This window comes from Phalacrocorax aristotelis, chromosome W (genome assembly GCF_949628215.1).
Source record: "Phalacrocorax aristotelis chromosome W, bGulAri2.1, whole genome shotgun sequence".
Taxonomy (NCBI): Eukaryota; Metazoa; Chordata; class Aves; order Suliformes; family Phalacrocoracidae; genus Phalacrocorax; species Phalacrocorax aristotelis.
In genome coordinates this window covers 28012723-28037954 of record NC_134310.1, presented here as the reverse complement: position 1 = coordinate 28037954, position 25232 = coordinate 28012723, and the positions used below count along the sequence as shown (strand labels likewise).

At 46.1% G+C, this 25232-nt stretch overlaps 1 protein-coding gene across 6 annotated transcripts; it reads left to right on the top strand.

The window, feature by feature from the left end:
* The first annotated feature begins 366 nt into the window (after positions 1 to 366).
* Positions 367 to 22948, top strand: MED26 (mediator complex subunit 26). Of its 6 annotated transcripts, XM_075077388.1 has the most exons (6): positions 570 to 780; positions 1631 to 1743; positions 2439 to 2532; positions 2927 to 2964; positions 19072 to 19146; positions 20500 to 22948. In XM_075077388.1, the coding sequence occupies exons 1-6, from the start codon at positions 706 to 708 to the stop codon at positions 20531 to 20533; spliced, it is 429 nt and encodes a 142-aa protein (XP_074933489.1). In that variant the 5' UTR covers positions 570 to 705; the 3' UTR covers positions 20534 to 22948. The 6 variants fall into 6 exon arrangements, with proteins under 6 accessions (XP_074933485.1, XP_074933489.1, XP_074933490.1 ...); XM_075077389.1 differs by lacking the exons at positions 19072 to 19146; positions 20500 to 22948 and adding an exon at positions 13399 to 13545; XM_075077386.1 differs by lacking the exons at positions 570 to 780; positions 1631 to 1743 and having other exon boundaries at positions 2443 to 2532.
* The last annotated feature ends 2284 nt before the right edge of the window (positions 22949 to 25232 follow it).

Here is a 25232-nt window from a genome sequence, read left to right as displayed (position 1 = left end):
GCAGCCTGACAGGAGACACGTACGATCGCATTAGGGCTGTAATATCCCAGTAGCGACGGTGTATTTCCTCTATTTATTCACTTAAACCCTTCCTCTCGCCCACCGCCCCCCTCACGGGGGCTGGTCCCGTCAGGCGCCGGGCCCGCCTCTCGCCGAACGCGGCCGGGGAGCCCCGCCGGCGGCAGCACTCGGCAGAGAACGCAGGGCGCTCGCCGTTCTCCCCGCCGCCCGAACGCTCGAACGCTCGAACGCTCGTCCCCGCCGCCGCCGCCTGCCTCGCCCCGGTCCCGCCGGCCGCCATGCACCCCCGCTCCCGCCCCACTGCGCAGGCGCCTCCCCCGCCGAGCCCACGGCGCAGGCGCGGTCGGTGCCCGCCGGTGCGTGCGGCGGGGCGTCAGGGGCGCGCCGTTTGTTACGGCGTCGGGCGTGTCCCAGGGTGCCCTGCGCGGGGCTGGCTCCTGCCCACAGTTGAGTTCGGCCCCGAGCGGAACAGTCGGGCCCGACCCCGGCCGCGCCGTTGCGGTTCCTCCCGCCGCCTCCCGCTCGCGGTAGCGCCGTTTCCCCCGCCTTGCGGGGGAGCGAACATGCGACTCCGGCTCCCCGAGGAGGCCGCCGCCGCCGGCGAGTGAGGAGTCGCCGCCCCGGCTCGGCCTGGCCCCGCCGCCCGCCCGCCCCGGCCGTCAGCCGCCCCGCTTCGCCCAGGCAATGACAGCGGCTCCGGCCCCCTCCCCGCAGCAGATCAGGGACCGGCTGCTGCAGGCCATCGACCCGCAGAGCAACGTGAGTACGACCTGCCGGGCCCCGGGGATCCCGTACCGGCAGCGCGGGGACGCCGGCCGTGGGCCTCCGCCGCCACCGCCCGCCCGGGGTTCCCGCCCCGCCGTCCCCCACCCTCCGGCGCTGTCCGAGGGGCCGCCGGCCCCGCGCGTCCCCCGCCGCCGCCGCCTCTCCTCCCGCCGGGACCGGGGCTGCGGCCGGGCTCCTCCCCGGGCACCGGAAGCCTCCGCTGCAGGCGGTAGCGGGGAGCTCCTCAGCGCCCCTGCCCGCCCGGGGTCCCGCTGCTGGCGGCGCCTCGCCGCCCGCTCCCCCGAGCCGGGACCGTGGGGCCGCCCCGGCGGTGCCACCGGAGAGCCCCCCTCCCCTCCTCCCGGGGGGTCGCGTCCCCGTCTGCCGCCCGTCCGCCGCACGCTTCCTCGCCCTCACCCGGGACCTGGCCCCCCCCCTCCGGGGCCCGGCCGGCGCTGCCCGGCCATGCGGCGTGCGGCCCGGCGGCCTCCCGACGCCAGGCCGCGGCTCGGGCGCGGCCTGCAGGGGGCTCTGGGCCAGGCTCCGCCGCGGCTCGTCGGGACCTTCCGGGGCGCCCACCTGTTCCTCGGCCCCGGCCGCCGCCGCCAGCCGGGCCCTGGGGGGTCCCGGGCTCCGGGAGGGCCTCGGCGGCGGCTCCGGAGCTCTGGAGCCGCTCCAGCAGCGAGCAGCCTCCGTCTTCCCTTGTATCCTTCCCCGCAGCGCGCTAATGAGCTTATCTGCTCCTTCTGGGATGTAGGGTAAGCACAGAAGTCGGCGTATATTCTACCTGTAAGTGGCAGTTATCCAAAGTATCCCTTCCTCCTTTTACGGGGTTTTTTGGCAGGCTACAGCAGTTCTCCGCTTAGGTGTTTATTGCTGCGAGAGGACTGCAGAGCCTGCAATCTGTCAGGTTTTTCTGAATCTTAGATCGCACAGTCACCGCGGCAGGATGCAAAGGTGGGTTTGCCTTGGCCATCTGCAGTTTGTGGGGGCAGCTACGGGTGCGTCAGGCTGAACACGCGTGTGTGTGATTGCAGGAGGCTGGGTACGTGAAATGGTATTTTGGCTCTGTTGAAGTCCTACCTGCTTCTGTCTGAACGAGTGGGGTGTTTTTAACAGGCCTGTATTGAAGTCTTAAAGTAGCTAATGAAGCTATTGCTGTTTGGAAGGATTCAGGAGAGGCCTGCATGCGCCGTGAAAACTGAAGAGGAATCACCCTGACCTTGTAGCTTCTTTAGTAATCCCCTGTGATGTGCATTTGTCATGAGCTGCAATATTACATGATCGAGTAACAGTAATGAATTATAATGGTAATTTTTGGCTTTTAAATGTCAAAGTTTGAGTTTGCAGTACTCTAACGTGGATCTTGCTGAAATGTCAGTATGCTTCATGAATTTTGTTTGCTCTGAGTTCTCAGCAAATTTTTTACTTTACGTTAGACCGAGTTTCAACCCGGTTTAATAAAATTCTAGCAGATCTATGGTTTCTTTTAACTTCCAAACTGCTGGCACCACCGGTTACCCTCCCTCTGGTGTTGCATTCTAAAGCGCTTGGCTGTGTAGAATTAAACAGCCAGGAAATGAGTTTTGTGATGGATGCTTTTCTCTTTCTCTGCACTTTAATGTTACGTTATGCTGCGAACATGCTTGCAGCGAGGTTGTGATGAGGGGGACCAGAAATAACCAGGCAGCTGTCTGCGAGGGGAAGTCAGAGCATCAGCCAACAGCTCTGCTGAGCTTCCAGCAGGTCAGTAGCCCCATAAGCTGGGCAGTGATGTATGTTAAATTATAATTCTACATACTTGATACTTACCCAGGGCAATCATTGGTGGTGGAAAAATCAGCCCATTGTTTAGGAATGCCTGTAGGCAGGGGGCTGACTTCCATTTTAACCTTCTCTTCGAAGGAGAGCAGAGGTGGTGTAGTTGAGATTCATGCTCCAGGCTCAGATCTCAGATTTTTTTCTCCAAAGCACGTAGAATACATGGTGAACCATCAGCAAACCAACTACCTGTCATGCCATTTTCATGAAGGGAAGAAAAACTTCAATTTTCAACGTGCTTAAAAGTAGATTCTGAATTTAATCGCACTTGGGCACTGCTGTAGAAGTATAAGAAACTGTTCTGATGTTTCTCCCACAGGAAGAAGTCAGTGCGGCTACGAGCTGCTGCGCTTGCAGGTACTCACAGAAAACCCTGGCTACTTTCTGCTGCCTTTTAGAATCTTCTCCTAAAAGAAGTGGTTGCATTCAAACTTACAGCATTCATTATTGTGACTGACTTCCTTGTTTACCAAGGAAAGTCCGAGCTTTGAGGCCTGGATTTCATTCAGGCTTTTCAATATAATTGTCGGTGTGTGTGCGTGCATGTTTCTGGAGAGGGGAGAGGGTGAAAACTGCACTGATATTGTCGGGTGTGCAAGCAGCAGTCCAGTTTTGTGAGGTTGAGGAGGAGGGTATGGTTCTTCATAGTACTTTACTATGGGCCACTGTAAATTTAAGCTTCACTGATATGTTCTCTAACACAAGCTGTTTCTCCGTGGTGGATATTCATTCTGGCATAGCTGTAAAGGTCTCTGTGGCATATACAGATCTTGGTTACCTCTCAGGTCCTGTTTTAAATTAAAAAAGGGAAACTTCACTCTCCATATCTGTGTTGAGTTGAACTGGACAAAACAATCTTTTCCCCAAGCTTTCAGAACCTGCTTGCTTTGAGAAATTGTCTTCTCTGCTGATTGTTCATCTTTGTTTTAACTGCTACATAAAGCCATGCTGACTCAGGAGCAATGTTTTAATTGTACACATGCAAGTAGCACTTGAGACCTCTCCTAGTAATTGCTGCAGAATATTTATAACTTAGTTTCACACACTTAGTTCAGAATCGACATGGGTAACCTCTATTTCAAAGGAGACCTATAAGAAATAAGCTATTTTTAAAAATTACATCATCTTGGAAGCCCCCCGGGATGTCTGGTATTATATCTTCATTTATTCAGCCTTTTCCCCTCGAAAAAACATATGGGCAAACTACTTCTGCTACACAACTTAAACACTAAATATCGACATCAGTTTCCTTCCAAGGCTCGTGCATTCGCAAGAATGTTCCCGGCTCATGTTGGAGGAAAGCACAAGTTTAGTGGTGTCACCCACAACGATGGGTGACACGACTTTCTTGCAGGAAAGTCCTTTTCCTGGAAGATCCATGTAGAAACAGTGACTGGAGAAGAGTGTCCGAAACCTTATTGCAGCAGCTGTGTGAGGCTTTATAGGGGAGATATTCCTTGGTTCTGGCAGAAGCCAGGCTTTTCCCTTTGGGCTCATTGTGCGGAGAAACCACCTCTTCCACCAAGCAGAACACCTTCGCCTTGTTAAATTGTGCTGTGTACTCTTCAGGGAATTTATTACCTGATGTCAGGAATAATGAGATCTGTTAGTGTTAGCTCTGTGGAAAAGCCTGTTGTTTCCAACTGGATGTTAGAATTGTTTTTGCAATTAGACGGTTTCTCCTCCTGAATATGTAGCAATCTTTTCCTGGTCTTTAATATTAGACAATAATTTAATTATTTGCCATTAATACCTCTCTGCAACGCAAAACCTAGCTTTGGTTTGAGTAACAACCCATTATATGCTCACTGTGAGGTTCGAGCTGATGGTAAATCAGGCAGATTCATGCGGTATCTCAGAGGGCCTCGCTGCTCAGACCTTCAGGAGAGGTCCGTGGTCTGAGTTGTTAATAATAAATTGGTCCGTGTGTTGTAATATGTTTAGTGCATCGGCCTGGGGTGATCTTCCAGTTGACGCATGAGTTGCATAGCTAAAGGTGCTTCCATGGCTGTTTTCTGTGTTGATTGCTTTACCAAAGTCCTAGAAACAAAAGCCTCTATCGTCAGTGATAAATATGCTTTCTAGAATTGGGTTTAAAAAGCAGGGGAGAAGGTGCCAGACACTGCTGTAATAATATAACTGTAGAGAGCGGAGGAAGAGGGTGGTTCACTTCGGGGGGGACTTGGCTGATTTCTTTGGATGCAGGGAAGTGTTACGTGTGGGCGAAAGTAGACTAGGCATGGCTTTTGCTTTAGCTTTATCCTTTTCTGTGAGGCCTTAATAAGCTTATTATCAGTTTTGAGGAAGCTGTAAAGAGGCTGGAACCTGTCGTTCCTCTCACTCTTTTTGTTGATTTCCTTTTTTGTAGCTCGTCTTGTTACAAGTAGCGTCGCATTTTGTGCATCAGGGCAGCAGACTGTGTTTCAGGTGTGTAGTGAAACATGCGGGTGGTTGAGATGTTTTCTAATGTGTAGGGTCAGAAGTGTCATTATTGTGTCAGTCCTGGGTTCCAGGTAAAGATTTGGGTCTGTTGTATTCCCATTGTACTCGCTTTCTTTGTAATTTTAAATAACCTTAAATGAGGGTAACTGCTTTTTTTTGATGCTCAGTACTGTAAGTGGCTGGATACACTTGAATTCACATGTTTGAGGGTGGTGGTAGAGCTGGTTTATTGGCCTTGCTTTGCAGTTTTCCTGTCCACCTCTTCTTCTAAAATAGCATTTTTTGCTTGCTGGAAGTATGTTCCCACAGCGCCTGTGACACACAGATACTGGGTTTACGTAGTCTGAGTTAGCACTTGTCTGGGTAGTTGCCTGTAGAGTCCCAGTCAATTTGTTATAGGTGGTAATACTAGTACTTTTTGAGAGGTTTTTTTTTTGGGGGGGGGGGGGGGGGGGGGGGATATCGGAGAGGGTGTTAAAAACTTCTCACTTGCACAGTACCCCTCGCAGTAGCAAGACCATTATAAAGTTTGAGGCTAAGACAAAATCTGAGCAAACACAAGTAGCAGGGAGCTTGGGTTGAGGGGTCAAAGCAAGGGGAAGGCCAAATTGCCTTTCTATTGTTAATTCCTTGAAACTCCACAGGTTGCAGTGATGATGGCAGTAGTTATTTGCTCTAAAGCTGTAATTTGAGTGTTTGTTTCGGCAGCAGTGACAATTTAAATAACACCCACTTCTTATTCCAGCTCCACACAGCCATTTTATGCATGCTAGTGCAACTATTTGCAGGATCATGTGGCGATCTGAACTGGGGAATTGATCAGGGTTTCAAAAAGAAAAGATACCTTCTTTTTCCCCCCAGGTAGTTTTTGTCGTAGCTCAATTATCTGATCGAAATTCTGGTGCATCACTACATACTGGCACAGGTATGGCAGCAGAATTGGGTATTAAATAAATACAGAAGCTGAAAAACGGAGTGCTCTGTGCTTCCTTGTGCTTCCCTGCTGCCTCAGCAGGCTGGCTTGGGACCTCGCAGGGAAGAGGTATGTGTTACCTGCAAAGGTTAACTACACCTGGCTGTGTTTCCTGAGATGAGAGCGGGTGCCTTATGGTCAAGTTTTACTTGTAGGGGATTTATTGTCACTGTCATTGTGCGTGGTTCCGAGGTGTCTGGAATCGTACCCTGTGCTTGTTGCAGTGCAGGAATGCAAGGGCTCGCCACGTGTTCCTGGGAGAAATGCTGGGAAACTTCTTCATGGATATCCAGGAGGGTGCTCCTGAGTAGTGAGCTTTGCAACTTGAGAGTAAACCACCGTATACTGAAGGCTGTGCAGCCAGTGCTGCAAATAATCAAAAATTGACTTGGCTCGAATGCTGACAGTGCCGATGGAGCCGCACCCGGAGGAGAGCTGCTGTGACCCCCATCTGCTTCCCCACCTCCAGGTGCACATTCCTGTTCCCTCCCTTGTGCTGACCCTGTGCCAGGCCAGCTGAGGCACTCACCTGGCCAAACCCTGACTGAAAGGGTCTGGGTTCTCTGGCCCTCCCCTGGCTCCTCGTGGGCTCGGGGAGGTGGCAGTTCTGGCACAGAGCAGTAGTTGGGGGAGTGTGTGCGGCAAGGAGAGGTGACGGTGGGGTAGTGGCAGCGCCAAGCCGTACAAGCTCAAGCTGTTGGAGAGCAGCACCCTCCAGCCAGACACCTCTCAGTTTGTCAGGTTGTTTCATTAAAAGGATCAGGCTTTTCAAATCCAAATGATAAAACTTTGCAGCAAGTAGCTTTCTGCACACACTATAGCATGGACCTTTGAGAAATGAATGCTTTCGTTGCTCAGAGGCTAGAGGGCGGGAAATAACTAATCTAACACATTTTTCTTGATGTAACCACAAAGCAGTTTACTGAATGGAAGAACCAACCTTTTTGTAGGTAAACAGCAGGAGTAATCTCTGACGGTCACCGTGAACCACAGCATGGAAAAGGCAGCTGATGTGTAAGATGCACATCCTTCCAGGAGAGATGTGCTAGAACAAAATTCCCAGACAGCGAAGCACTAGAGGCTGCAGTTTCCCAGGTGGCTCTGGCTTGGGGCAGCTGCGTTCCTGCAGCTGCTGGTGCACCTGGGACCCTGTGCTAAGCCATTTTGGTGAACCTTGGCGCACATTTAACCCAAGAAAGCTGGGAGCTGAGGCAGCTGAGCATGGGGTGGCTGGAGCTGGTGTGGGGTGCAGCTGGATCAGCTTCTGCTGCCCAGGCACTGCAGCCTGACACTGGCATGGGTGGAAGGGAAAGTATTTGCTGTCAAACGCTCCCAAGGGGGAAGAGACCCAATCTGTGTCTTAGAAAATATGAAAGGCCTTCAGCTTAGCCTGTATTTGGACCTAGGATAGAAAGTTTGGACCTAGGAGAGAACTCCAGTTTGTCATTTCTCAGGGCTCTGTACAATAAGTTGAGGGTGAGCCCAGTTTAGGAGCACATAAGGTGTGGGTTGTTGCCTCTCGTCAGGGTTTTTGGTATGGCCACATGACAGCAGCGCTGTCATCCTGGCAACTTTGGCTCCTGATCAAAGTAGCTGCAGAGCAGCTGAAGCTTTTTCTCCTGGTATCCTGCGAGGGGAGAGCCTCTTCCAGTTTCTCGAAGGAGCTGCTGCACTTGACAAGTAGCGTTCTCTTTTTCAGGAACCACAAAAGTTTCAGGATAGGGAAAGGAGTCGATTCTGCCTACTAGGGGAATTTGATGTTGATTAAGAAGCACTTCTTTGAAGGCATAGTTACTCGAATATATTAGATTTGGTGTTAAAATTAATGTCAGTGTAGTTTTTGTAAATAAAAAAACCACCCATGTCTGTTGTGGTTGATAATGCTTCACTGCTATCTCGTCTCACCCATTTTGTGCTTGGTGATAACTTCAAATAAACTTTCGTCCGTCCATATAACATGCGGTATGATGTGGCCTCGCATAGGCACTTGGTCTTTAAAGAAATATTTAAGGTAAAGGTAAGTTCATCGCTTTCAGTTTAATGTAAACGTAGGTTTGTTTATTCAGTATTCTAACTACTAAATTATTCTTTCTCCAAGTAATTCATGCTTTCAGTGTTTGGAACAATATATAAGCGCTAGCAAATTGCTTTAATTTGAGGTGAAATCTGCTAAACTTAACAGCATGTCAGTGTTTTCTGGGGCATGGCTTTCATGGGGCAGCAGTATGTGCTTAAGTGTGATTGTTAATATCAAAGTATACGACTTTCAGCATGTCCAAACAGTCGGTGGTAGAAATTTCTATTGAGGAGTCGCTGGAAGTAAAATGTAATTAGTTCTCTTTTACTGAACAAAGTGGTTTTCTAACATAGCAGCTGGGGAGGAGAGGAATCCTACGTCCAAGTCTGTCTGTAGTATTCAGCAACGTACTCAACTGGGTGTATTTTGAAACTTTGTGCTGAAAAGATGATTGTGCAGAGGTGGAAGTCTTGTCTGAGAGTGACAGCCAGCACTTCTGTGGAGCTGCTTTCTCACATACTGTTTTCCTGCAGAATCAGCTTGCAGAGTATCATGATCATACTGCAGGTCTAAACTGATTTATTTTTTTTTTAAGGAGTGTAGAACCTCTGAAGGTGGAGGAGCAGGGGTTTTTCCCAAGGTGGTGATGCACATTTGTAACTTCTCTTCAGCAAATAAACTTCCAGCGCGTCTGCAGCCAGCTCTGAGTTTCTGTAACTCGAGCTGTCACTTAAGCGGAGCTCTTTGAGCTGGGCAGGATGGTCAGCGCTTGTGCTGTGGAAGTCAGTTGCGTGGGAAGGAACACGGAGTTTTTATGTTTATGTATGAGTTATCATCCTGAAAGTTCCAGAAAAATTGATACCTCAATATTATAGTTTATGCTTGGAGAAACTGTCGTTGCTTCTTGAATAGTGTTGAGCATCGCGAGATGGAAGAGAAGGTGATGCAAGAGGTGGTGTTTCAGGTGTATTTGCAAAGATGGGGTGCCTGCAGTTGGTGTGCTGGTGGGGGAAGCATGCTATTTAAGAATCTGCATCACGAAAACTCGGCCTCTGTTGTGTGTGTGTGAGTTTGTCTATCAAAGTATGAGTTATTGGGTTTTGACTTTGTGTAATATTTTTCACTGGACATTAAGGCAGGCTGCCCAGGGGCTTAAGCCTCAGTGGGGCTTTCTTAAGTAGAAATCATGAATTTTTCTGCTACTAGATTAGAAATAACTAGCGCCAGGTTGCAGCTTCCTGAGTGTTCTGTGTTTAAATATAAATAAAAAGCTGATGGGGCACCGGTGGGTTCTTTTGTCCTGTCATAATCACACTGGGCAATTGGCTCTGGAGTGGAGCTGGTCGTAAAGTCAAGTCGCCCTCCAGCTTGTAAGCTCCGAGATGAAAGGTGCTGTGCTTACAGTCTTCTGAGGAAGATTTTTTTCTTTTCCAGCCAAAGGTAGAAAACTCATTTTGTTTCTAAGTAGCTGCTAATGATTGTGCCACTGAACAGAATGGCCGAGCATTCTCGACTGATTATCGGGGCGGGTCATCGCTTTCCCCACACGTTATATTCTTCCAAGGACTTGAAGAGTCTTCAGAGAATGGAGGTATTTGGAAATGGGTGACTGGCAGCAGCATTTTATCTAGAATTTGGAGAGCAATAATTCTAGGAGACAGGTACATTGATTTAAATCTTTTTTGCATATCCATAAGACTTCTCTGTGGTATGTGCCAATGGAAATTCTGTATTAGCAACTGCTGTTGCATGGATACAGTGTCTTCTCTCCAAACTTGGTATCTAAAACTTTCCCAGTCTGTAAGACTATTTTTCTCAGGTTTTGTGAACAAATATGCCATGCTTAAATTCTCATGAGCAGTCATACAAGCGTTTTGTGCTTCCGTGTGATGAATTAATAAATTCCACAATGCAATGTGTTCAACAGGCTCTTACCTTAGCCTCCTTTACCAGTCAAGGAACTGGCTGAGAAGCTTCCCTATCGTTTTGAAAGAAGTTGGCCTGCTGCATTTAAAAGTACACCAAGGCGGTGATAGATGCCTTTGTTTTTAAAGAGTGAAAAGTCTGTATTGTGGTGACATTAGTAGGGCTTTTCTGTATTATGTTCAGATATAAACGGCTCCATGTTAACAGCTCTGGGTAGATATTCCATGTGATGGGTAACATTTAAGAACTTGAGGAAGTTCTTGACCCTTTGAAGCCATTCTCATTAAGTCTGTAAATGCGTGTTGCATCATCTTAAATCTCCACTAGTTCTCTCGAGTGCATTAAGATGGAGCAGGTGATTCCAGAAGGATTCTGTCAGGCAATGCCTTTCAGGGCCATTCTCACAGTCTAGTTCAGTGTCTGTCTTTGCTCTTACCGTAACGCAGGTGGATCAGAACGGCGAGGTCAGGGGAAGCGGAGAGCTGCTGTGCTGGGAGCGTCCGGCTCCGCCAGCACCCGCCTGTCCTGCATTAACTCTCCGCGTTGGCTTTTTGCTCCCCTGAATAACTGCAGTCAAAGTACAGAGGACATCTGGCTGCGTGAGTGGATCTTGCCTGACTGTAGAAAGCACCAAGACAGTGATAAATCAAAAGGGACGTGTTCAAGGGCTGAATCTTCTGTATATTTTGTATCATTCTGCCTGAACAATCAAAAAACTGTCTTGTTGAAGTAGGACCAGTTGTTCTTGTGACTTGGATTGCACCTTGTTTTATGGCTCAAATTTTAAGCAATAATTTTGGACTTTAGCTCATGGCTTGTAATAAGTAGTAAACACAGATTCATCTGGTTACATGCTCTGTACAGGTGGAAGAGGAGGAGGAGTGGTTATCGTGTATACAGCGGAACTGTATCATGGTTAGATGTCCTTAGGACCACTGTAGTGATGGGGTTTTTAGGGCTTGTGTGTTGCAATGTGTTCTCTGGGTGTTACTTATTGTGCTGAAATAACCTGTGGCGATTGCCGCACCGGGGAGCGGGGGACACGTTGCCTTATTTCATACTCTTCGGCTGTGCAGCTCAACGCTTGACAGGTCTTGTTCTGTAAGACATGCTATGTTGTTCCACTAAACGTTAAACCCATTTGTAGCTGGCCGTGTGATCGGTAGTATTTATACCAGAAGGCAACAATACAGGGCTGGGTCAAACCTAATAGTTTCTGCGGTTATTCTTGCTGTATTACGCTGCGTTTTGGCAGGGCCCGTGCTGTTCTGGAAATGTGCTCAGGTGGTGGGATGGAGAGGGGTAAGCAGGTGGCAGTTGAAATGGTGGTGTGAAGCCTGAGTGGTGATGAGCTGCCTACGAAGGCTGGGATGGCCTTGGGCATTTCTTCTGGGATCACGTTCCCATGGGGCACCACGCTTGGGATAGCGAGCGGCTCTGTGTGGTGGGGCAGCACGGGCCAGAGGGGCAGCGAATTTCAAGTGTTGAATTTTGTAAGTCCTTTATAATACAAACTGTTTTGTGTAACTACCTATATGCATCTCTGAGAGGACAGAATTTAGAATTACTGTTTTGAGTCTAGTTTGAACTACACAGAAATGGGCGTTTCAGTGTGTTTCTACTACTTGGTGTTTGGTATCAGTTCCCCAGGTGTTGGATCACGGGGGTGCATGGCTGGAAGGGACTTTATGAAGCTACGTGGTCCATCACCTTCACTGAAGTAACACCACCTATATGAAACCAACCCTTCCAGAGTTGTCTGCTCTATTCGTAAACCTCTATAGTGGCTATGGAAACTATTTGAGAGCTTATTTGAGTGCATTGGTAGCTCTCTGGTTATTCCTAACATGTAATCAGTGTTTGTCTTGTTGCAAATTAGGCCACTGAGCATTAAAACAGTTGATCACCATTTTCTTTATTATGACTATTAATGCATAGGAAGGCTTATTTCAAGCTTTGTGTGTCTCCTCCCTATTTTTTCAATGCTGTGTGAGCCGAATACTTAAACTTATTGTTAACCATGTTTTCAAAACCTCTTATCACTGCTCTCCTCTGAACTCCTCTTTGTATACGTTCTTCTTGAACTGTGGTGCCTTGAGATGAACATGCAATTCCAGCTGAATTTGATGCCTATAACATTCCTTATCAGTGCGGTACTGAGTGAAGAACAAGATTACAATTACCTTGTGTGCAGTATGCCGTGGTCAATACCATTGAGACTGTGTTCTGCCCTGCTGTGACAATGACTGCCTGGCTTTGTGGTCTGCGGTACCCACTCCTCCTCTTACTCTGTTCCCTTACCTTGAATTTGTGCCGCACGTGTCTTACCGTTTTAATAGGATTTCATGTAACTAACCTTCACGTCAGCTGCTGGGCTTTTTAAATCATGCTAATTAATGTGTTCCCCAGAAAAGGTTTTGCCCAACTTCACGGTCTGGTGGTTTGGGTTTTTTTTTGTGGGAGGTGGAAAAAGAAGTGTGCTTGTGGGTCTTGTACGTGAAACACAAACTCACTGAAACAATGGAGGGGTAGGCACTGCAGGTATGATTCTTATGATGTTATTCAAAATGTTTAGTGAATGTTGAAGTTGACAGACAATTATTCCTCTCTGTAGCAACAAGAATGTCTTCCAATTATTGGCTAATAAATATGAATGGAGAAAAGCATTACCCTGTTGACTGTTGTCTGTTTTCCTTCAAGACCTCTCCCTGTAGAGCAGGACGGCGTGCCGTGCTGTGCCACTGCCGTTCCCTGAACCGGTTACCTTCTGAGTGTGCCTCTCGTCTCTATAATCTTCTACCTCTTATATCTTACCTTCTAAATGACTCCACTAATGGATACTCCTTTCACTGGGTGGTTTCCCTTGCCTTGCTAAAGCGTGGAGTGTTTTCCTGCTATGCCGAGGGTCTCTGCCAGGGTTAGACGTCTCCATTGGAGTGGGCCAGAAGAGCTAGAGCAGCGATGGCACTTACCGACTGCTGCGGGGTTGTGTCTCGAGGCTGTTTATAACCGCTGGGGCAAACCAGTGTTTTCTGCTGGCAATGCCCCCTTAGTCTCTTGGCTGTTGTAGTCTCTCTACAGCTTATTATATGCATGCGTACTGCCAAAGGGTGAGAGAGGGCTAAACTGTTGTCTCAAGCAAAATATTTCAGGTCTGCTGATTTCTTTGCAATGCGGTATTTTGTTGGAATCTGACCTTGCTGTGTTTGATGATCCTGGCTTTGTAAAGTATGTGGGAAGGTATCTGGTGGATGTTACTTTACCATTAAATAAAGCCTGAGTAAAAATAAAATATGTGCAAATTGTTTTGACTCTTTAAATTAGACCTGGAAATTTTCAATCCAGAGGTAAGGATAAGTGCTTGCTGTGCCTTGCCACTTTTTTGGCTGTTCTTGGTAGTCAAGGAGCGTTTCTTCTACCTGTTGTTTTGCAGCACAAATTTCTGATCAGCTTTCAAAGCACGGACTCCAAATGAGTTTCTCTGTCATAGAAGATGCTCTCAGTGGATGACTTTAAACCCAAATCATTGATTCCTTTGCGTTTAAAGATCTGCTTTACCTAAATCCTATTAGAAACCTCACCTCCACCTTTAAGGACCTCTTTTGTGTACTTGTGAACTCTGCTTGGCAAACTGACTTTGAAACATTTTCAATAATTATGAACAAAGTAGTGCATGGTCATCCTTTTGGTGTGTCATTTCTGTGAATAGCATCTCGTGTCCCCTATCTTTAGACAACATCATGTCACATTGGGGGTAGGGGAAACTGTTAATAGATCAGTTGCAAGGGAACTGAACTAAATACCAGCAGGTTGTAACCTGAATTCTAACTTGGCGTGTTTTGTCTGTATCTTTGGAGAAAAAAAAAAACATTATAGTTTACTGTTTGTGATACGTATTAGTGCCTGGTATCTAATGCATCTGATATGAAGTGCTAAATAAACACTCTACTACTGTATTTCCATTGCCACATTTAAATAAAGCCTACTATGAAGAGCAACTTTTCTCTTCTTATTATTCCAAGTTTCAGGTTATTATGCAATGAAGTAGCTTTTATACAAAGGCAGTGCTGGGGGCGAGGTCTGATGCTGATCAGAGACCCCGGTCTGGGGTAGGGATCGGTGCTTAGGTGCAGGTAAAAGCTACGCTGCTTGGGAGAAGATAAAAGCGAGTGGATGACGTTGCTGGTGGGGCTGGTGCTGTGCCTCCTGGTGAATCAGTTCTGCCTTCCCGGCAATTTCAGCAATGTTGACCTTGAACCTGGGGTTTTCTTGAACATTATCCTGCGCTACCTAAGGATACGGCTGACCCGTAGATGTACATCAGTTTTTATAACTACCCTATAAAATGCCTCTGCCCCCTGGGGAAGGGGGAAGACAGTAAAAGATGGCACAAAGCCTTTTGTGAGCTTCTGAATAGATTGTGCTGCGTTCCCCGTGTTAACTGCCAATGGGAAACACCAACCTGGCAATTGAGATCTGGATTTGTATCTGTAGGAAAGATAGAAAGACCTGTTCAGTCTTCCATGGCAGGTCCACTTCTCTGCTTGCTTTTGTAAAATTGTTTTGGGACTAGAGGTGGGAAAATGTTACAGAAGTACTTCCTCTGAAACCGGCAAATTATTGAGTATTTATAACGTGTTCTGAGGAGCTAAGCTGAAGTATGATGACAGATACGTTCTCTAAAAGCCACTGTCTTCTGATGTATCTGTATAGTCTGTTCTAAACGCTTATTGTCAGATTATTGATCATTAAACCTGTGATTTCAGGAGGATAATAGCATTACGCTTTGTTTTTAGAAAAGTTTTGGTGACTGGGGACCCTAGACATGCTGGGCCAAGCTTAACCATCCTTTAGAAACTTTTAAAGATACTAATGTGACCCATGTGTGGTGATGATACTGTGTCAAAAGCTGCCCTTTAGTGCTGTTACCTGAACTTTATGCAAGTGATTGAAAAGAGCTTCTCTAGCCTGAATCCAGTAGGAGAGGAACCTAGTAGCAGTTTCACTGCAGTTTTTTTTTTGTAATTGTGCACCTAGACCTCAGGTTTTTGTGTACAAGGAAATACCTACTCCTTCTCCTAGTCCAGGCCTGCACAACTAAGTGTCTGAGCAACATCATCTTTGCTAACTCAGACCTGGTTTGTTATCTATCATGGTCTACTCATGTGTGCAAAGATCTTTAGAAACATCCCTGTGAAACATTAAAAAAAACCCAAAATTGCTATATTCAAATGACTGCAAGTGAATGTTTCTGTGCCGTTTGTTTCTTAGGCAGCAGTGGCGTGAGGCGCAGGCTGATGTGGGTTGTCCTGTGTGTCGAGGCAGTCCTGAGGAGGGAAGGAAGGTGTTACACTGGTGCTCGCTGGGGGTTTGTATCTGGGCTGGTCTGTAGATGAAGGGAGAGAATCAAAGCCTAACATTTTAGTGTGCTGGTCTGACATAAACCGCGTCCCAGCAGGTTGGTAGTCCGAGCCCTTCCGCACCCCCAGCACGTGGAAACGGGGATGCTGAGTTTGCTGCTGTTTTCAGATCTGCCAGGGAAGGAGGTGGTAGAACTGGAGGTGACAGGGAAGAGCTTCCCAAACCCGAACACACTTTTTATCATTTTAAGCTGCTGCCTAAACCCTGAAGTTAGTTATTGAATTGTTCTTGGTTTATAAAAGCTAAAATAGGATTAAGATGCAGTTTAAAAAAGACAGTTAGGCTGCTTGATCTTTTCTAGGGAGTTCGGAAACCCTCGCTTTTGTCTGAGGTTGTAGTAAAAACATTTAGTGCTTAGCTTGGAAAAGATCTCAGATACCAGTAGTAAGCTCCAGAGTGCAGCTGAATGACTTAAGGAGACTTGCATGGAATAAATAAGATTTGTTTTCTGTGACTGTCATTAGGGTTGGCTGGAAAGGATTATCATAGATGACTCAAAGCAGATGTTCTCCAGCAAACTTCCGAGTGAATTAGTCTGTGTGCCAGTCAATCCTCACAACGTGGGAATAGCACGGGAGATTTTGAAATGCCATGTAAATTATTCTTAGCTGTTCTCCGCAAGCTCCTAAATACGAGGTCCTGGGGTTGCTTCATGGAAGTTCTTGTTTTGGGGTGGCAGTAATGGGTCGCAGTGTAAGTAAGCAAAGGCAAATAGAAACTAAAACGATGTGCAAGTTTGAGATGCTGATTTATGCAATTGTACTTTTAACCAGTGTCTGAAGAGAGCAAGGTTGCCAAACTCCCTTGCCCCGCTCTGCTTTGTTACTTCGCCTGTCTGCTGTGTAGCCAGTAAGCATTTTTATAGCAGCTTGCGCTAATAAATTATCATTTCGGGTGCTGCTCAAAGTAGGATAATGCCCTGGTAGGTTTTGTAACTTCAGTCTCAAGTCAGTTGTGTGACAATATATTTTTTTAAGCTAGTTAACAGATAATTTAAGGTAAAGATACTGGTGTGCAATACCGATGTGCTGCTGTTATTGAAATACATAGGTGTCTTCGCATTGAATAGATGATACCTGAGGCACTTTGGGGAGGTTGTCTTGTTCTCATCACAGTGTTTAACTATACCCCAGGAAGTTTCATAGTCTATTTTGAAATCGGTGAATATGATTTTTATTATAAGCTTCTCCTTATGGCAGTTTGGATGAAGCATTCCAAGAAAACTGCACAAAACTGCTGGGGAAGGGTGGAGAAGTTGTTGAACCTGCCTGAATATTTTATTCTTTTTTAAGAACCACGTTTTCCTGCAGGTCAAAAAGAAGGCGGGGGGGGGTGGGGGGGGGGGAAGAGGAGCTTCTTGCAGTTGATCTCGAGTGCGAGCTTTCGTGCTCCTTGCAGCAATTGCTTCAGTGCGACAGTGGGTTTTCAATTGGTTACAAATGTGTGAAGAATCTGAAATGGGTGTTTTGTGTTTTACCAGAAGTGGAGTGATCGGACAGGCTCAGCGGTGTAAGGCTGCTTTTGCTGCCTTAATTGGCACCATGTGTCCCTCAAAGGAGAGAATGAAGTAACAGTCTATCAGTCTTGGTGTAGACCTGGTCCCCAGTAGGTGATTTAGCATTCGGGGGCATCCATATACGCATACTTGGGTATATTGAAACGAAGGCAAAGCTGTTCCTGGAAACTCCCTGACCAATTTCACCTTTCTCTAGGTGCGTATATACGTGAGTGTATCATTTTCCGCGTCGTGACCTTTCTTATAGACTAATGATCCTTTTTTTGCTATCAGTTTGTCATTCACATAATGAATACTTGGGGATTACCAGTAACTGCAGAAGATAAGTGTACCGATTATTGGTGTGTGCCTTGTTGCGCCCTGGTAATTCATAGTCTAAAATATGTGTTGGGAAGGAGAGTATCGTGTTTTGCAAGTCTAAAAATGTTTTGTCTGGAAACTCCCAGAATTTGAGCATTAGCTATTCTAAGTGCTCTGGTTCTAGAAACTGAAGAAAAAAAGAAATGGTGTTATGTATTACTTAAACTGTGGTGCTAAATCATCCTGCCTAGGCAGCGAGGGCAGCGCAAGGATCGAAACGTGGAAGAAAGTTGGTGCGCTGAAGTGAAATACTAAGGACTAAAATGTCGAAATGGGTGCTGTTGCTGCTTTAAAGCTTAAGCGGAGTTTTACTAGACCTGACCGATGGTAGGGCTTTAAGTATCTGCAGAGGCACTGTAGTTCAGTGAAGAAAAGACGACGATGAATTAATTCCTCTTTGGTCTGAAGTTGGTTTTACAACCTGTAAGAGTTATCATTCAAAGCCTACACAGACTGTTACAGTTAATTTTTATCAAACTAATTTTTAAAATTGGGCAAAGTGTTTAATTGCTGACAGCTTTATCCAAGTATCTCCAGCATTAAGCAGCCCTGCTGTGATGGAAAAAACATTGTCCGTGCACAAGATTTTCTGAAGGGGGGAGGCTTCAGCCCCTGATTCTCCTGGTGTATCTTAATAGAAGGGTAGAACTGACTGGAAAAAGCTAATTCTTACTAACTTGCAGTCTTTTTAAGGTGAAGAATCTTGCAGCGGAGTGTGTGGCTGGGAGGGCACGGCTACCTGATTATGGTCCCAATAAGACTTCAGGATAATGTGGGATCCCCACAGAGGTTCTTGCTGCGAGACTTCTCAGATGCAGTTCACGTCCAGTTGAGTCACAAATGAAATCAGGCAATAAATGACAGTGTGATTCAAGTTTTCCTTTGCTTGTCTTTTAAATCTATCTACCAAGGTGAATTAGAAATTCCAGGGTTTGGTGCTTTTAATGTCAGGTAATGGAAATGGGAATCCCTGCGTAGCCTGGGTTTTCTCACAGAAATTATTGAAATCACACTCGTGCTTAACATCGACAGGTTGTGGCAACCGCTTGTGTGCGGGGCTTTCTCACGCGTCCAGGAACGTTGCGGTGAAGCCCATCAGAGGATCTGACATGCGCTTTGCTAACGTGGCGCGAGTTTCTGCAGTGCCGCCTCACCATCTTACCCCTCGGGAAATACAGTTCTAGAATGGTTGTGAAGTGCTCAAGGTGGCTGCTGAGGCGCCGGGCGATATCCCATGCCTGGTCCGGCCAGTGCTGGGCGATGGTCTGAGGACACCTACTGGGCACAGCGTTTGCTTCATCTCTGCTTTTAAACGTGGAGGAGTTTATACCTGGGTGTTCAGGCTCCTGGTGCATAGCCACAGGAAACATCAAATATTTTGAACAAAACTGTAGAATGGTGGCTTGTGTAAATCTAAAGCAGTGCCTAAAGGAAGAAACGCAACACTTCTGACCTGGCTCGTGCTGCTCTTGGTGCGCCTGGCACTTCGGTGTCCTGTTGGGCTGTAGGACAATGAACTTGTACCTGGGCTGGGGATCTCAACTTCGCTAGTAAGTCCCGCTGGTTTTATTGCTAATGTTGCCTTTAGTTTTACATAAGAGCATGTTTGCTACAGCTCCTGCAGTTTCCAACTAGGTCAGCAAAGTGTCCTTGTCCCTATTCTTTGAACAATCAGCTCCCTAAAGCCAGACAGTGTGATAGTAATTTTGTGATTACTGCTTCCAGCAATTATAAAGTGGAAGGTCTTAAATTACATTTGATAACTAAGACTACATGAAACACGAAGTGACTTTGTCTTCCTTGTTGCAGATCCATAACATGGTGGCAGTGCTGGAAGTCATCTCCAGCCTGGAGAAATATCCCATTACCAAAGAGGCACTTGAGGTATGTCACCCTCTAAGCATTACTGGATGTTTATGCGTATAAAAGGACTTTCTCTGCCTAATTTCCATAAGAGCTTTTCCTGAAACAGTAGATCGATTGCAAAAGAATTACAATTAAGATATTATTTTGTCCCTCTCATGCTGCTTCCGAGATCTCAATGCGTGCACAGCGACTCTTTCTGGGCTCAGATTAGTATTCTGCGCAGCGCGGTTCCTGTTTGTGTGGGGCACTACGTTACTTGCTACTGATTCATTCTGTCGCATTCAGCAGCATCACCCTCCTTGCTGAAGTCCTGGTCACGTTTTTAGATGTTTGGTGACCAAGCACCCAAGAATCTGAACTAGGAATGTAGTTACTCTGTGTCTGTAAAATTAATCTGAAATTCAATCAAGCAGGTTTCAATGACTGGTCTGGTCGGTAAGATTAGGTGTATTAAAAGCTGAAGTATTAGGTGGGATGGAAGGGGCAGCCTCACTGGCCACTCTTAGAGCCCAAAGAAGTTTTTTACGGCTAAATTATAAAACTTTCTTCAGTCTTTATATTGAAATTATTGGTATTACTTGCTTTTAACTATTGCTTAACTGTAACTCCAGCTGTATTTCAATAGATGTATCACAACATGTTGCATATTTCTCTCACAGTCCGGTCTGTGTTTTGCTTTGAAGTGCTTTTCTTAAGTAATCTGACTTGTGGAACACTTCTTTGTTTTCAAATGTGCTTTGGGAACAATCAAACACTTCCTTCCGCTTATGAAACCACTTTGGGACACCCTAGGAATGCTTGTTTAAATCGGTCTTTCCTACCCTTTCAAGATACTGGGGAGTGAAGGGAGAGGAGAGATGGAGGAAGAAGGTAGGACATAAGTCGCACCCTGGCTAGTCAGGTTTGTGAAACTGAGACTTTTTATTGTCAACCTATTACTGTAACAGGCGAAGATGCTGGAATTTTTCCTCTTGCCTCTTTCTGCAGATAGATCTTATACTTTCGTTGTGATAAATGCACACCTTTTCTGCCTCAGGTGCTACATTTCCCCTCAGTTCTGAGCTTGCACCCTTATTCTCAAGATTCTTGCTGATTAAAGAATTCCTTTCGGATGTTTTTCACAGCTAATGTCTCCGGTGCTTATGCAGGGAATAAAGACAGGGTGACATGAAACCTACAGTAGGTTTCACGTTGTGTGGCAGAGCACCAGACCACTGGACTAATCCTTTTGAAAGAGATTGATTCAACGCTTAAACCTTCAGTGGTTTTTAGCTAGGTATTTCTTAGGGTAAGCATTAAAAGCAGGAATGTACCTTAAGAGTTTTGTTTAGAATGATGCTTGTTTGTAAAACAGCTTTTCTTTCCTTGTAGGAAACAAGACTTGGGAGGCTTATCAATGAGGTGAGGAAGAAGACATCCAATGAGGAACTTGCCAAACGTGCCAAGAAATTGTTGCGGAATTGGCAAAAGTTGATAGAACCTGTAACCCAGAATGAACCGGTGCCAAGGGGGCTGCCGAATCCACCCGGATCAGCAAATGGTGGTGCTCACAACTGCAAACCAGAAGCGCAACTTCCTGCTGTGGCCGGATCAAAGCCTATCAGCGAGTTGAAAAGCAGGAATGATATACAGAAACTAAATTCTCCAAAACCAGAGAAACTGGGAAATCGGAAAAAGAAAGGTGAACACAGGGATGGGCATCAGGGCCCTCCTGCCCCAAAAGTCTCCAAAGCTAGTCATGAAGTATTACAAAACTCTTCACCTCCTCCAACAAATGGAATTGGAGGTAGTCCTGAAAATTTTCCTAGCCCTGTAGATGTAAGTTTACATGCAGGGCCCGAAAGCGGCAGGACAGAACTCAGTGAAAATGATAAACACAATAAGATCCCAGTAAATGCTGTAAAACCTCACACCAGTTCTCCGGGACTCGTAAAACCTTCAAGCACTTCCTCATTATTAAAGACTGCAGTGCTTCAGCAGCATGATAAATCGGAAGAAACCACAGGACCGCACCAACCTAAGAGTCCTCGCTGTTCCTCGTTTAGCCCTAGAAATGTCAGGCATGATACTTTTGCTCGGCAGCATACTACGTACTCACCAAAGGATTCAATGCCTAGTCCGTCTCAAAGGTCTCAGTTCTTGGATACTGCACAGGTGCCATCACCGCCACCATCCTTGATGCAACCATCAACACCTCCAATGCCAGCAAAAAGACTGGAGTTCTCTCAGCAATCAGTACCTGAGGTATCTCAGCACTGGCAGGAGCAGCAGGTACCTTCTGAAAGCCAGCACAGGCACACAGCAGGGACACTTCAACAGCACACATCGCCCAGCTGCAAAACCAGCTCCCACCCGGGGGAATCTCTCACGCCACACATGGGCTTTTCACAGGACACTTCAAAAATGGACAGTGATGATGCTGCTTCAGGTTCCGATAGTAAAAAGAAGAAAAGGTACCGACCCAGAGACTACACAGTCAACTTGGATGGACACGTGACAGAAGGGGGGGTGAAACCTGTGAGATTAAAAGAGAGAAAACTCACTTTTGACCCCATGACAGGACAGATAAAACCTTTAACACAGAAAGATCCTTTGCAGGTAGAAATCCCTGCACTTACTGAACAGCACAGGACAGAAATGGAAAAGCAGGAGCAAAAACCCAACCTGCAAAGCCCTTTTGAACAAACGAACTGGAAAGAATTATCCAGGAATGAAATCATTCAGTCGTATTTAAACAGACAGAGTAGCTTGCTGTCTTCATCAGGAGTACAGACGCCAGGAGCTCACTACTTCATGTCTGAATATTTAAAGCAGGAGGAAAGCACTAGAAAAGAGGCTAGAAAGACTCACGTTCTAGCTCCTAACAGCAAACCTACAGACTTGCCTGGGGTCACGAGGGAGGTCACAAGTGATGACCTCAACAGAATATGTGAACATAACTGGCCAGGCGTGAACGGTTGTTACGACACACAGGGTAACTGGTATGATTGGACACAGTGCATATCTCTAGATCCACATGGGGATGATGGTAGATTGAACATCCTGCCTTACGTCTGCCTAGACTGAGTACAGTTTTGCTAAAAATGCTTTTACATCTGCAGTTAGCAAAAAAAAAAAGGCAGACACGATGCCACTTAAATGGAGAAATGTCCTCCTGTCCTGGACAAACAGGCCCAACGAGCAGAGGGTGTGAGGGAGCTGGTTCTTTACAGCTCTTTCCTTTAAATTCTCCTTTTGTGAAATGCTGCTACCAGTTTACTAACAATTGCAAAGGAAGGCATACGAAGGTTGATAAATTGAGTTCAAAACTCTAGCGAGCCAGCTATAAAAAAGTGTTAGTCCCCAAGAAGTGAAGAGGATTTCCAGCACTTTCTGAATGCCGGAATCTTATTACAGGCAGGTACAGAGAAAATTCTGGAAGTTACCTTAACAAAATATGCATCTATTTATTTGACTTGATTTGGGTTTTTATTTGGCAGTGAGATATTTGAGAGACAATGTGCAAAAACTGTAGTTTTATTTGTATCACATCTCTGAACATGATTGCGTTTTCTTTATTTTTTTTTTTTAAAGTCATGTGGTACGGAGATTGGGTTTTAAACAGCAGGTGTTGCACTGCAGGCCGGGAGACCGGCTTCAGCTCAACATTCCATAGGCATCCACATATTTTAGTCTGGTTTCAGTTTAAATCCAGTCTCTGAGAAATGCTGCAAAAACTAGATGTTTAACGATATTTTTGATCCCACCACCACCAGCCAAATATTTTTCCTCTTTTTCCCGTCCTGCAAACTTCTAGGAGAAAAAAAAAAAAAAAGAAAAATCACCTTTTCTAGAATCTAAATGTAATGAGGGTGCTACAAGTTTGTAACTGTACTGTGAGAGGGAAAAAGGAAGCCTGTTTGTATGCTGGAAATATACTTGTTACCATTCCTTTAGATATTGTTTGCCTTATGGATATCCATCATAAACGCAATTTGCAAAAACAAAGAGCCTTAGTGAATGTACAGTAACTAGACTTCTGTGTTCTTGGGATGCAGAAGGGAGCAACTTTGCTATTTGGTCCTTTAAGTGGACACATTGTGATATAAATGTGGAAATAAAAAAAATTTGCACAAACCAGTTTGTGAATTATTTGTACTTAACTCATTCTTTTTGTTTTTTTAAAAAACGTTTGCTCAGTTCAGACCAGCTTAAGCGACCATCGACTCTGAGAACCCGTCGGAGCGGTGTGGTGAAGCCGAACCCCATCCGACGCTGTCGAAAGCGGCTGGTTGTTAGGGATATACACGATGTCTTCCAAGTACGTTGGTGGTATTCGGTCGCACAGGTTGGATTCTGGTTTTCTAACTCTGGTTGCATCCAGGGTCCGGAGACTGACAACCCAATTGCTGTTAATGTACCTCAATGTCTACGAAAGATCATAGTTCATCTTTTTTTCTTGGTAACTTTTGTAATATATTATTCCTAATTGTTAAAATGCTCTCTAAAGCAGCCTGGTTCAGTACAGAAAGTTAAGAATTTCTATTAACTGTAATTGCTTTAACGTTTGGGACTGGTTGTTTTCTGCCGTCCCCAGTGCCGGGCTTCTGTCCAGGGGAAGAGGGGAGGGGACACGGTACCAAAAACATTTCCAGGTTTAGTGATGTTCACTCTGTTAACCCGTTTGTGCTGGATCTCGCTTCTATGGAGAAGAGCCTTGGCAAGAGTCTTGCCTTCGAGAGCAGAGTCAAGCTCTTGCATGATTTAAAAGGGTGTTCCTCGCCAGGTATACATTAAGCTGGTTCATTCCCTACCATTCAACTGATAAGGTTTGGTTTATTTTTAAGTCATTCATGTTCAAACCTATTGCTTTTGTGATCTGACTGGTATTGAAATGCATGGGGGTGTCAGACTCTTAACTGAGGTCTGTTGGCTTCCATTTCTGAAATCTGAGGTCTGCGAGTGAAACCTGAAAAAGGGGTTACCAAAAAATGTTTCCAAGTATATTTTCAGTTCACTTCCATTTCGTCCTTGTGCAGTCGCTGAGGTCAAGCAGCGTGTGCTGGAGCTGGGGAAAGCTACAGTCTTGTAGTTCAGAAAGGTAGATTTAATTGTGGAGGGCTAAAAAGCTGGTCATTTTGGAAATGCTTGGCTCTTGCTTATATAAAAAAAAATATTGTGCATCTTCTCTCCTTCCCTCCCTGAACAGGGTCTGTGCTCTCTTGAGACCTTTGAGTACAGGGCAAATTTCAGGAAATGACAGAGTATGATGTTACACATAATAAACCCCATCTCTTTCTCCGCTGCTTACATGTCTGATGCGGTTGATGGCCCTTGTGGACCACGCTCGGTGAGGCGATGCCCTGAGTTCATCACTTTTCAGATCACATCCAGCTCTCGGTAGCAAACTGACCGTGCTGACGCTCACTTTGCTTGAGGGAGTGTCGGGTGTTAGAGCCAGCCCTTTCCCCAGCGGTACAGAGTCGCTAGAGAAATCCCCTCACAGTGCAAGCTTTACATCTTGTTCCATGCAGAGTTTGTTGCTGCTGTAAGGGCCAGCTCACGTGGGTGTCATCCAGGGTGAGATGAGGCTTGACAATCTTCATTTCAGCATGCGAGTATAACCACTTCTGTGAGCTCCAACGAATGTGAATAAGTTTACAAGGTGATTTTTTCTTTTGTCAATTTTGTAAACAAGTTCAAATGAAGTTTACCGTGTGCATATCTGCTGTGTACTCTCATTTCTGCATGAACTCAGTTTCTCTGCTACCACTTTCTCCTAACTGCCTTAAAAATTTGTCTAATCCTAAAATACGCTGCCCTCTCTTTCTCGTCAATGGATGACACGAAATGTCGCTTCCCAAGAGATTAGCAGATGAGCCACCTAAAGTGCATGTTTTATAGGTACATTAATGATGTAGAAATGTTTTTTGACAGAGAGTGGGCATGAAGTAGGCTTTAGACCTCGCCCAGCTGTCAGTGGATCCAGCATCGCGTGTTCCTTGGGTTAGTTTTAAAGGTCAGGAGCACTTGTCTCGCTGCCTCTGCGTGGCTGACCTTTGCTCGGCCGCTGCTGTGGCCGCCCTTTGGGTCTCCCTCGGGCGGCCGCGCTGCCCTCAGGGCCT

Coding starts and splice junctions, on each gene's coding strand:
- MED26 (XM_075077384.1), top strand. CDS start 706: ATGACAGCGGCTCCGGCCCCCTCCCCGCAGCAGATCAGGGACCGGCTG. Junction 781..19,071: donor CCATCGACCCGCAGAGCAAC/GTGAGTACGACC, acceptor TCCTTGTTGCAG/ATCCATAACATGGTGGCAGT. Junction 19,147..20,499: donor TTACCAAAGAGGCACTTGAG/GTATGTCACCCT, acceptor CTTTCCTTGTAG/GAAACAAGACTTGGGAGGCT.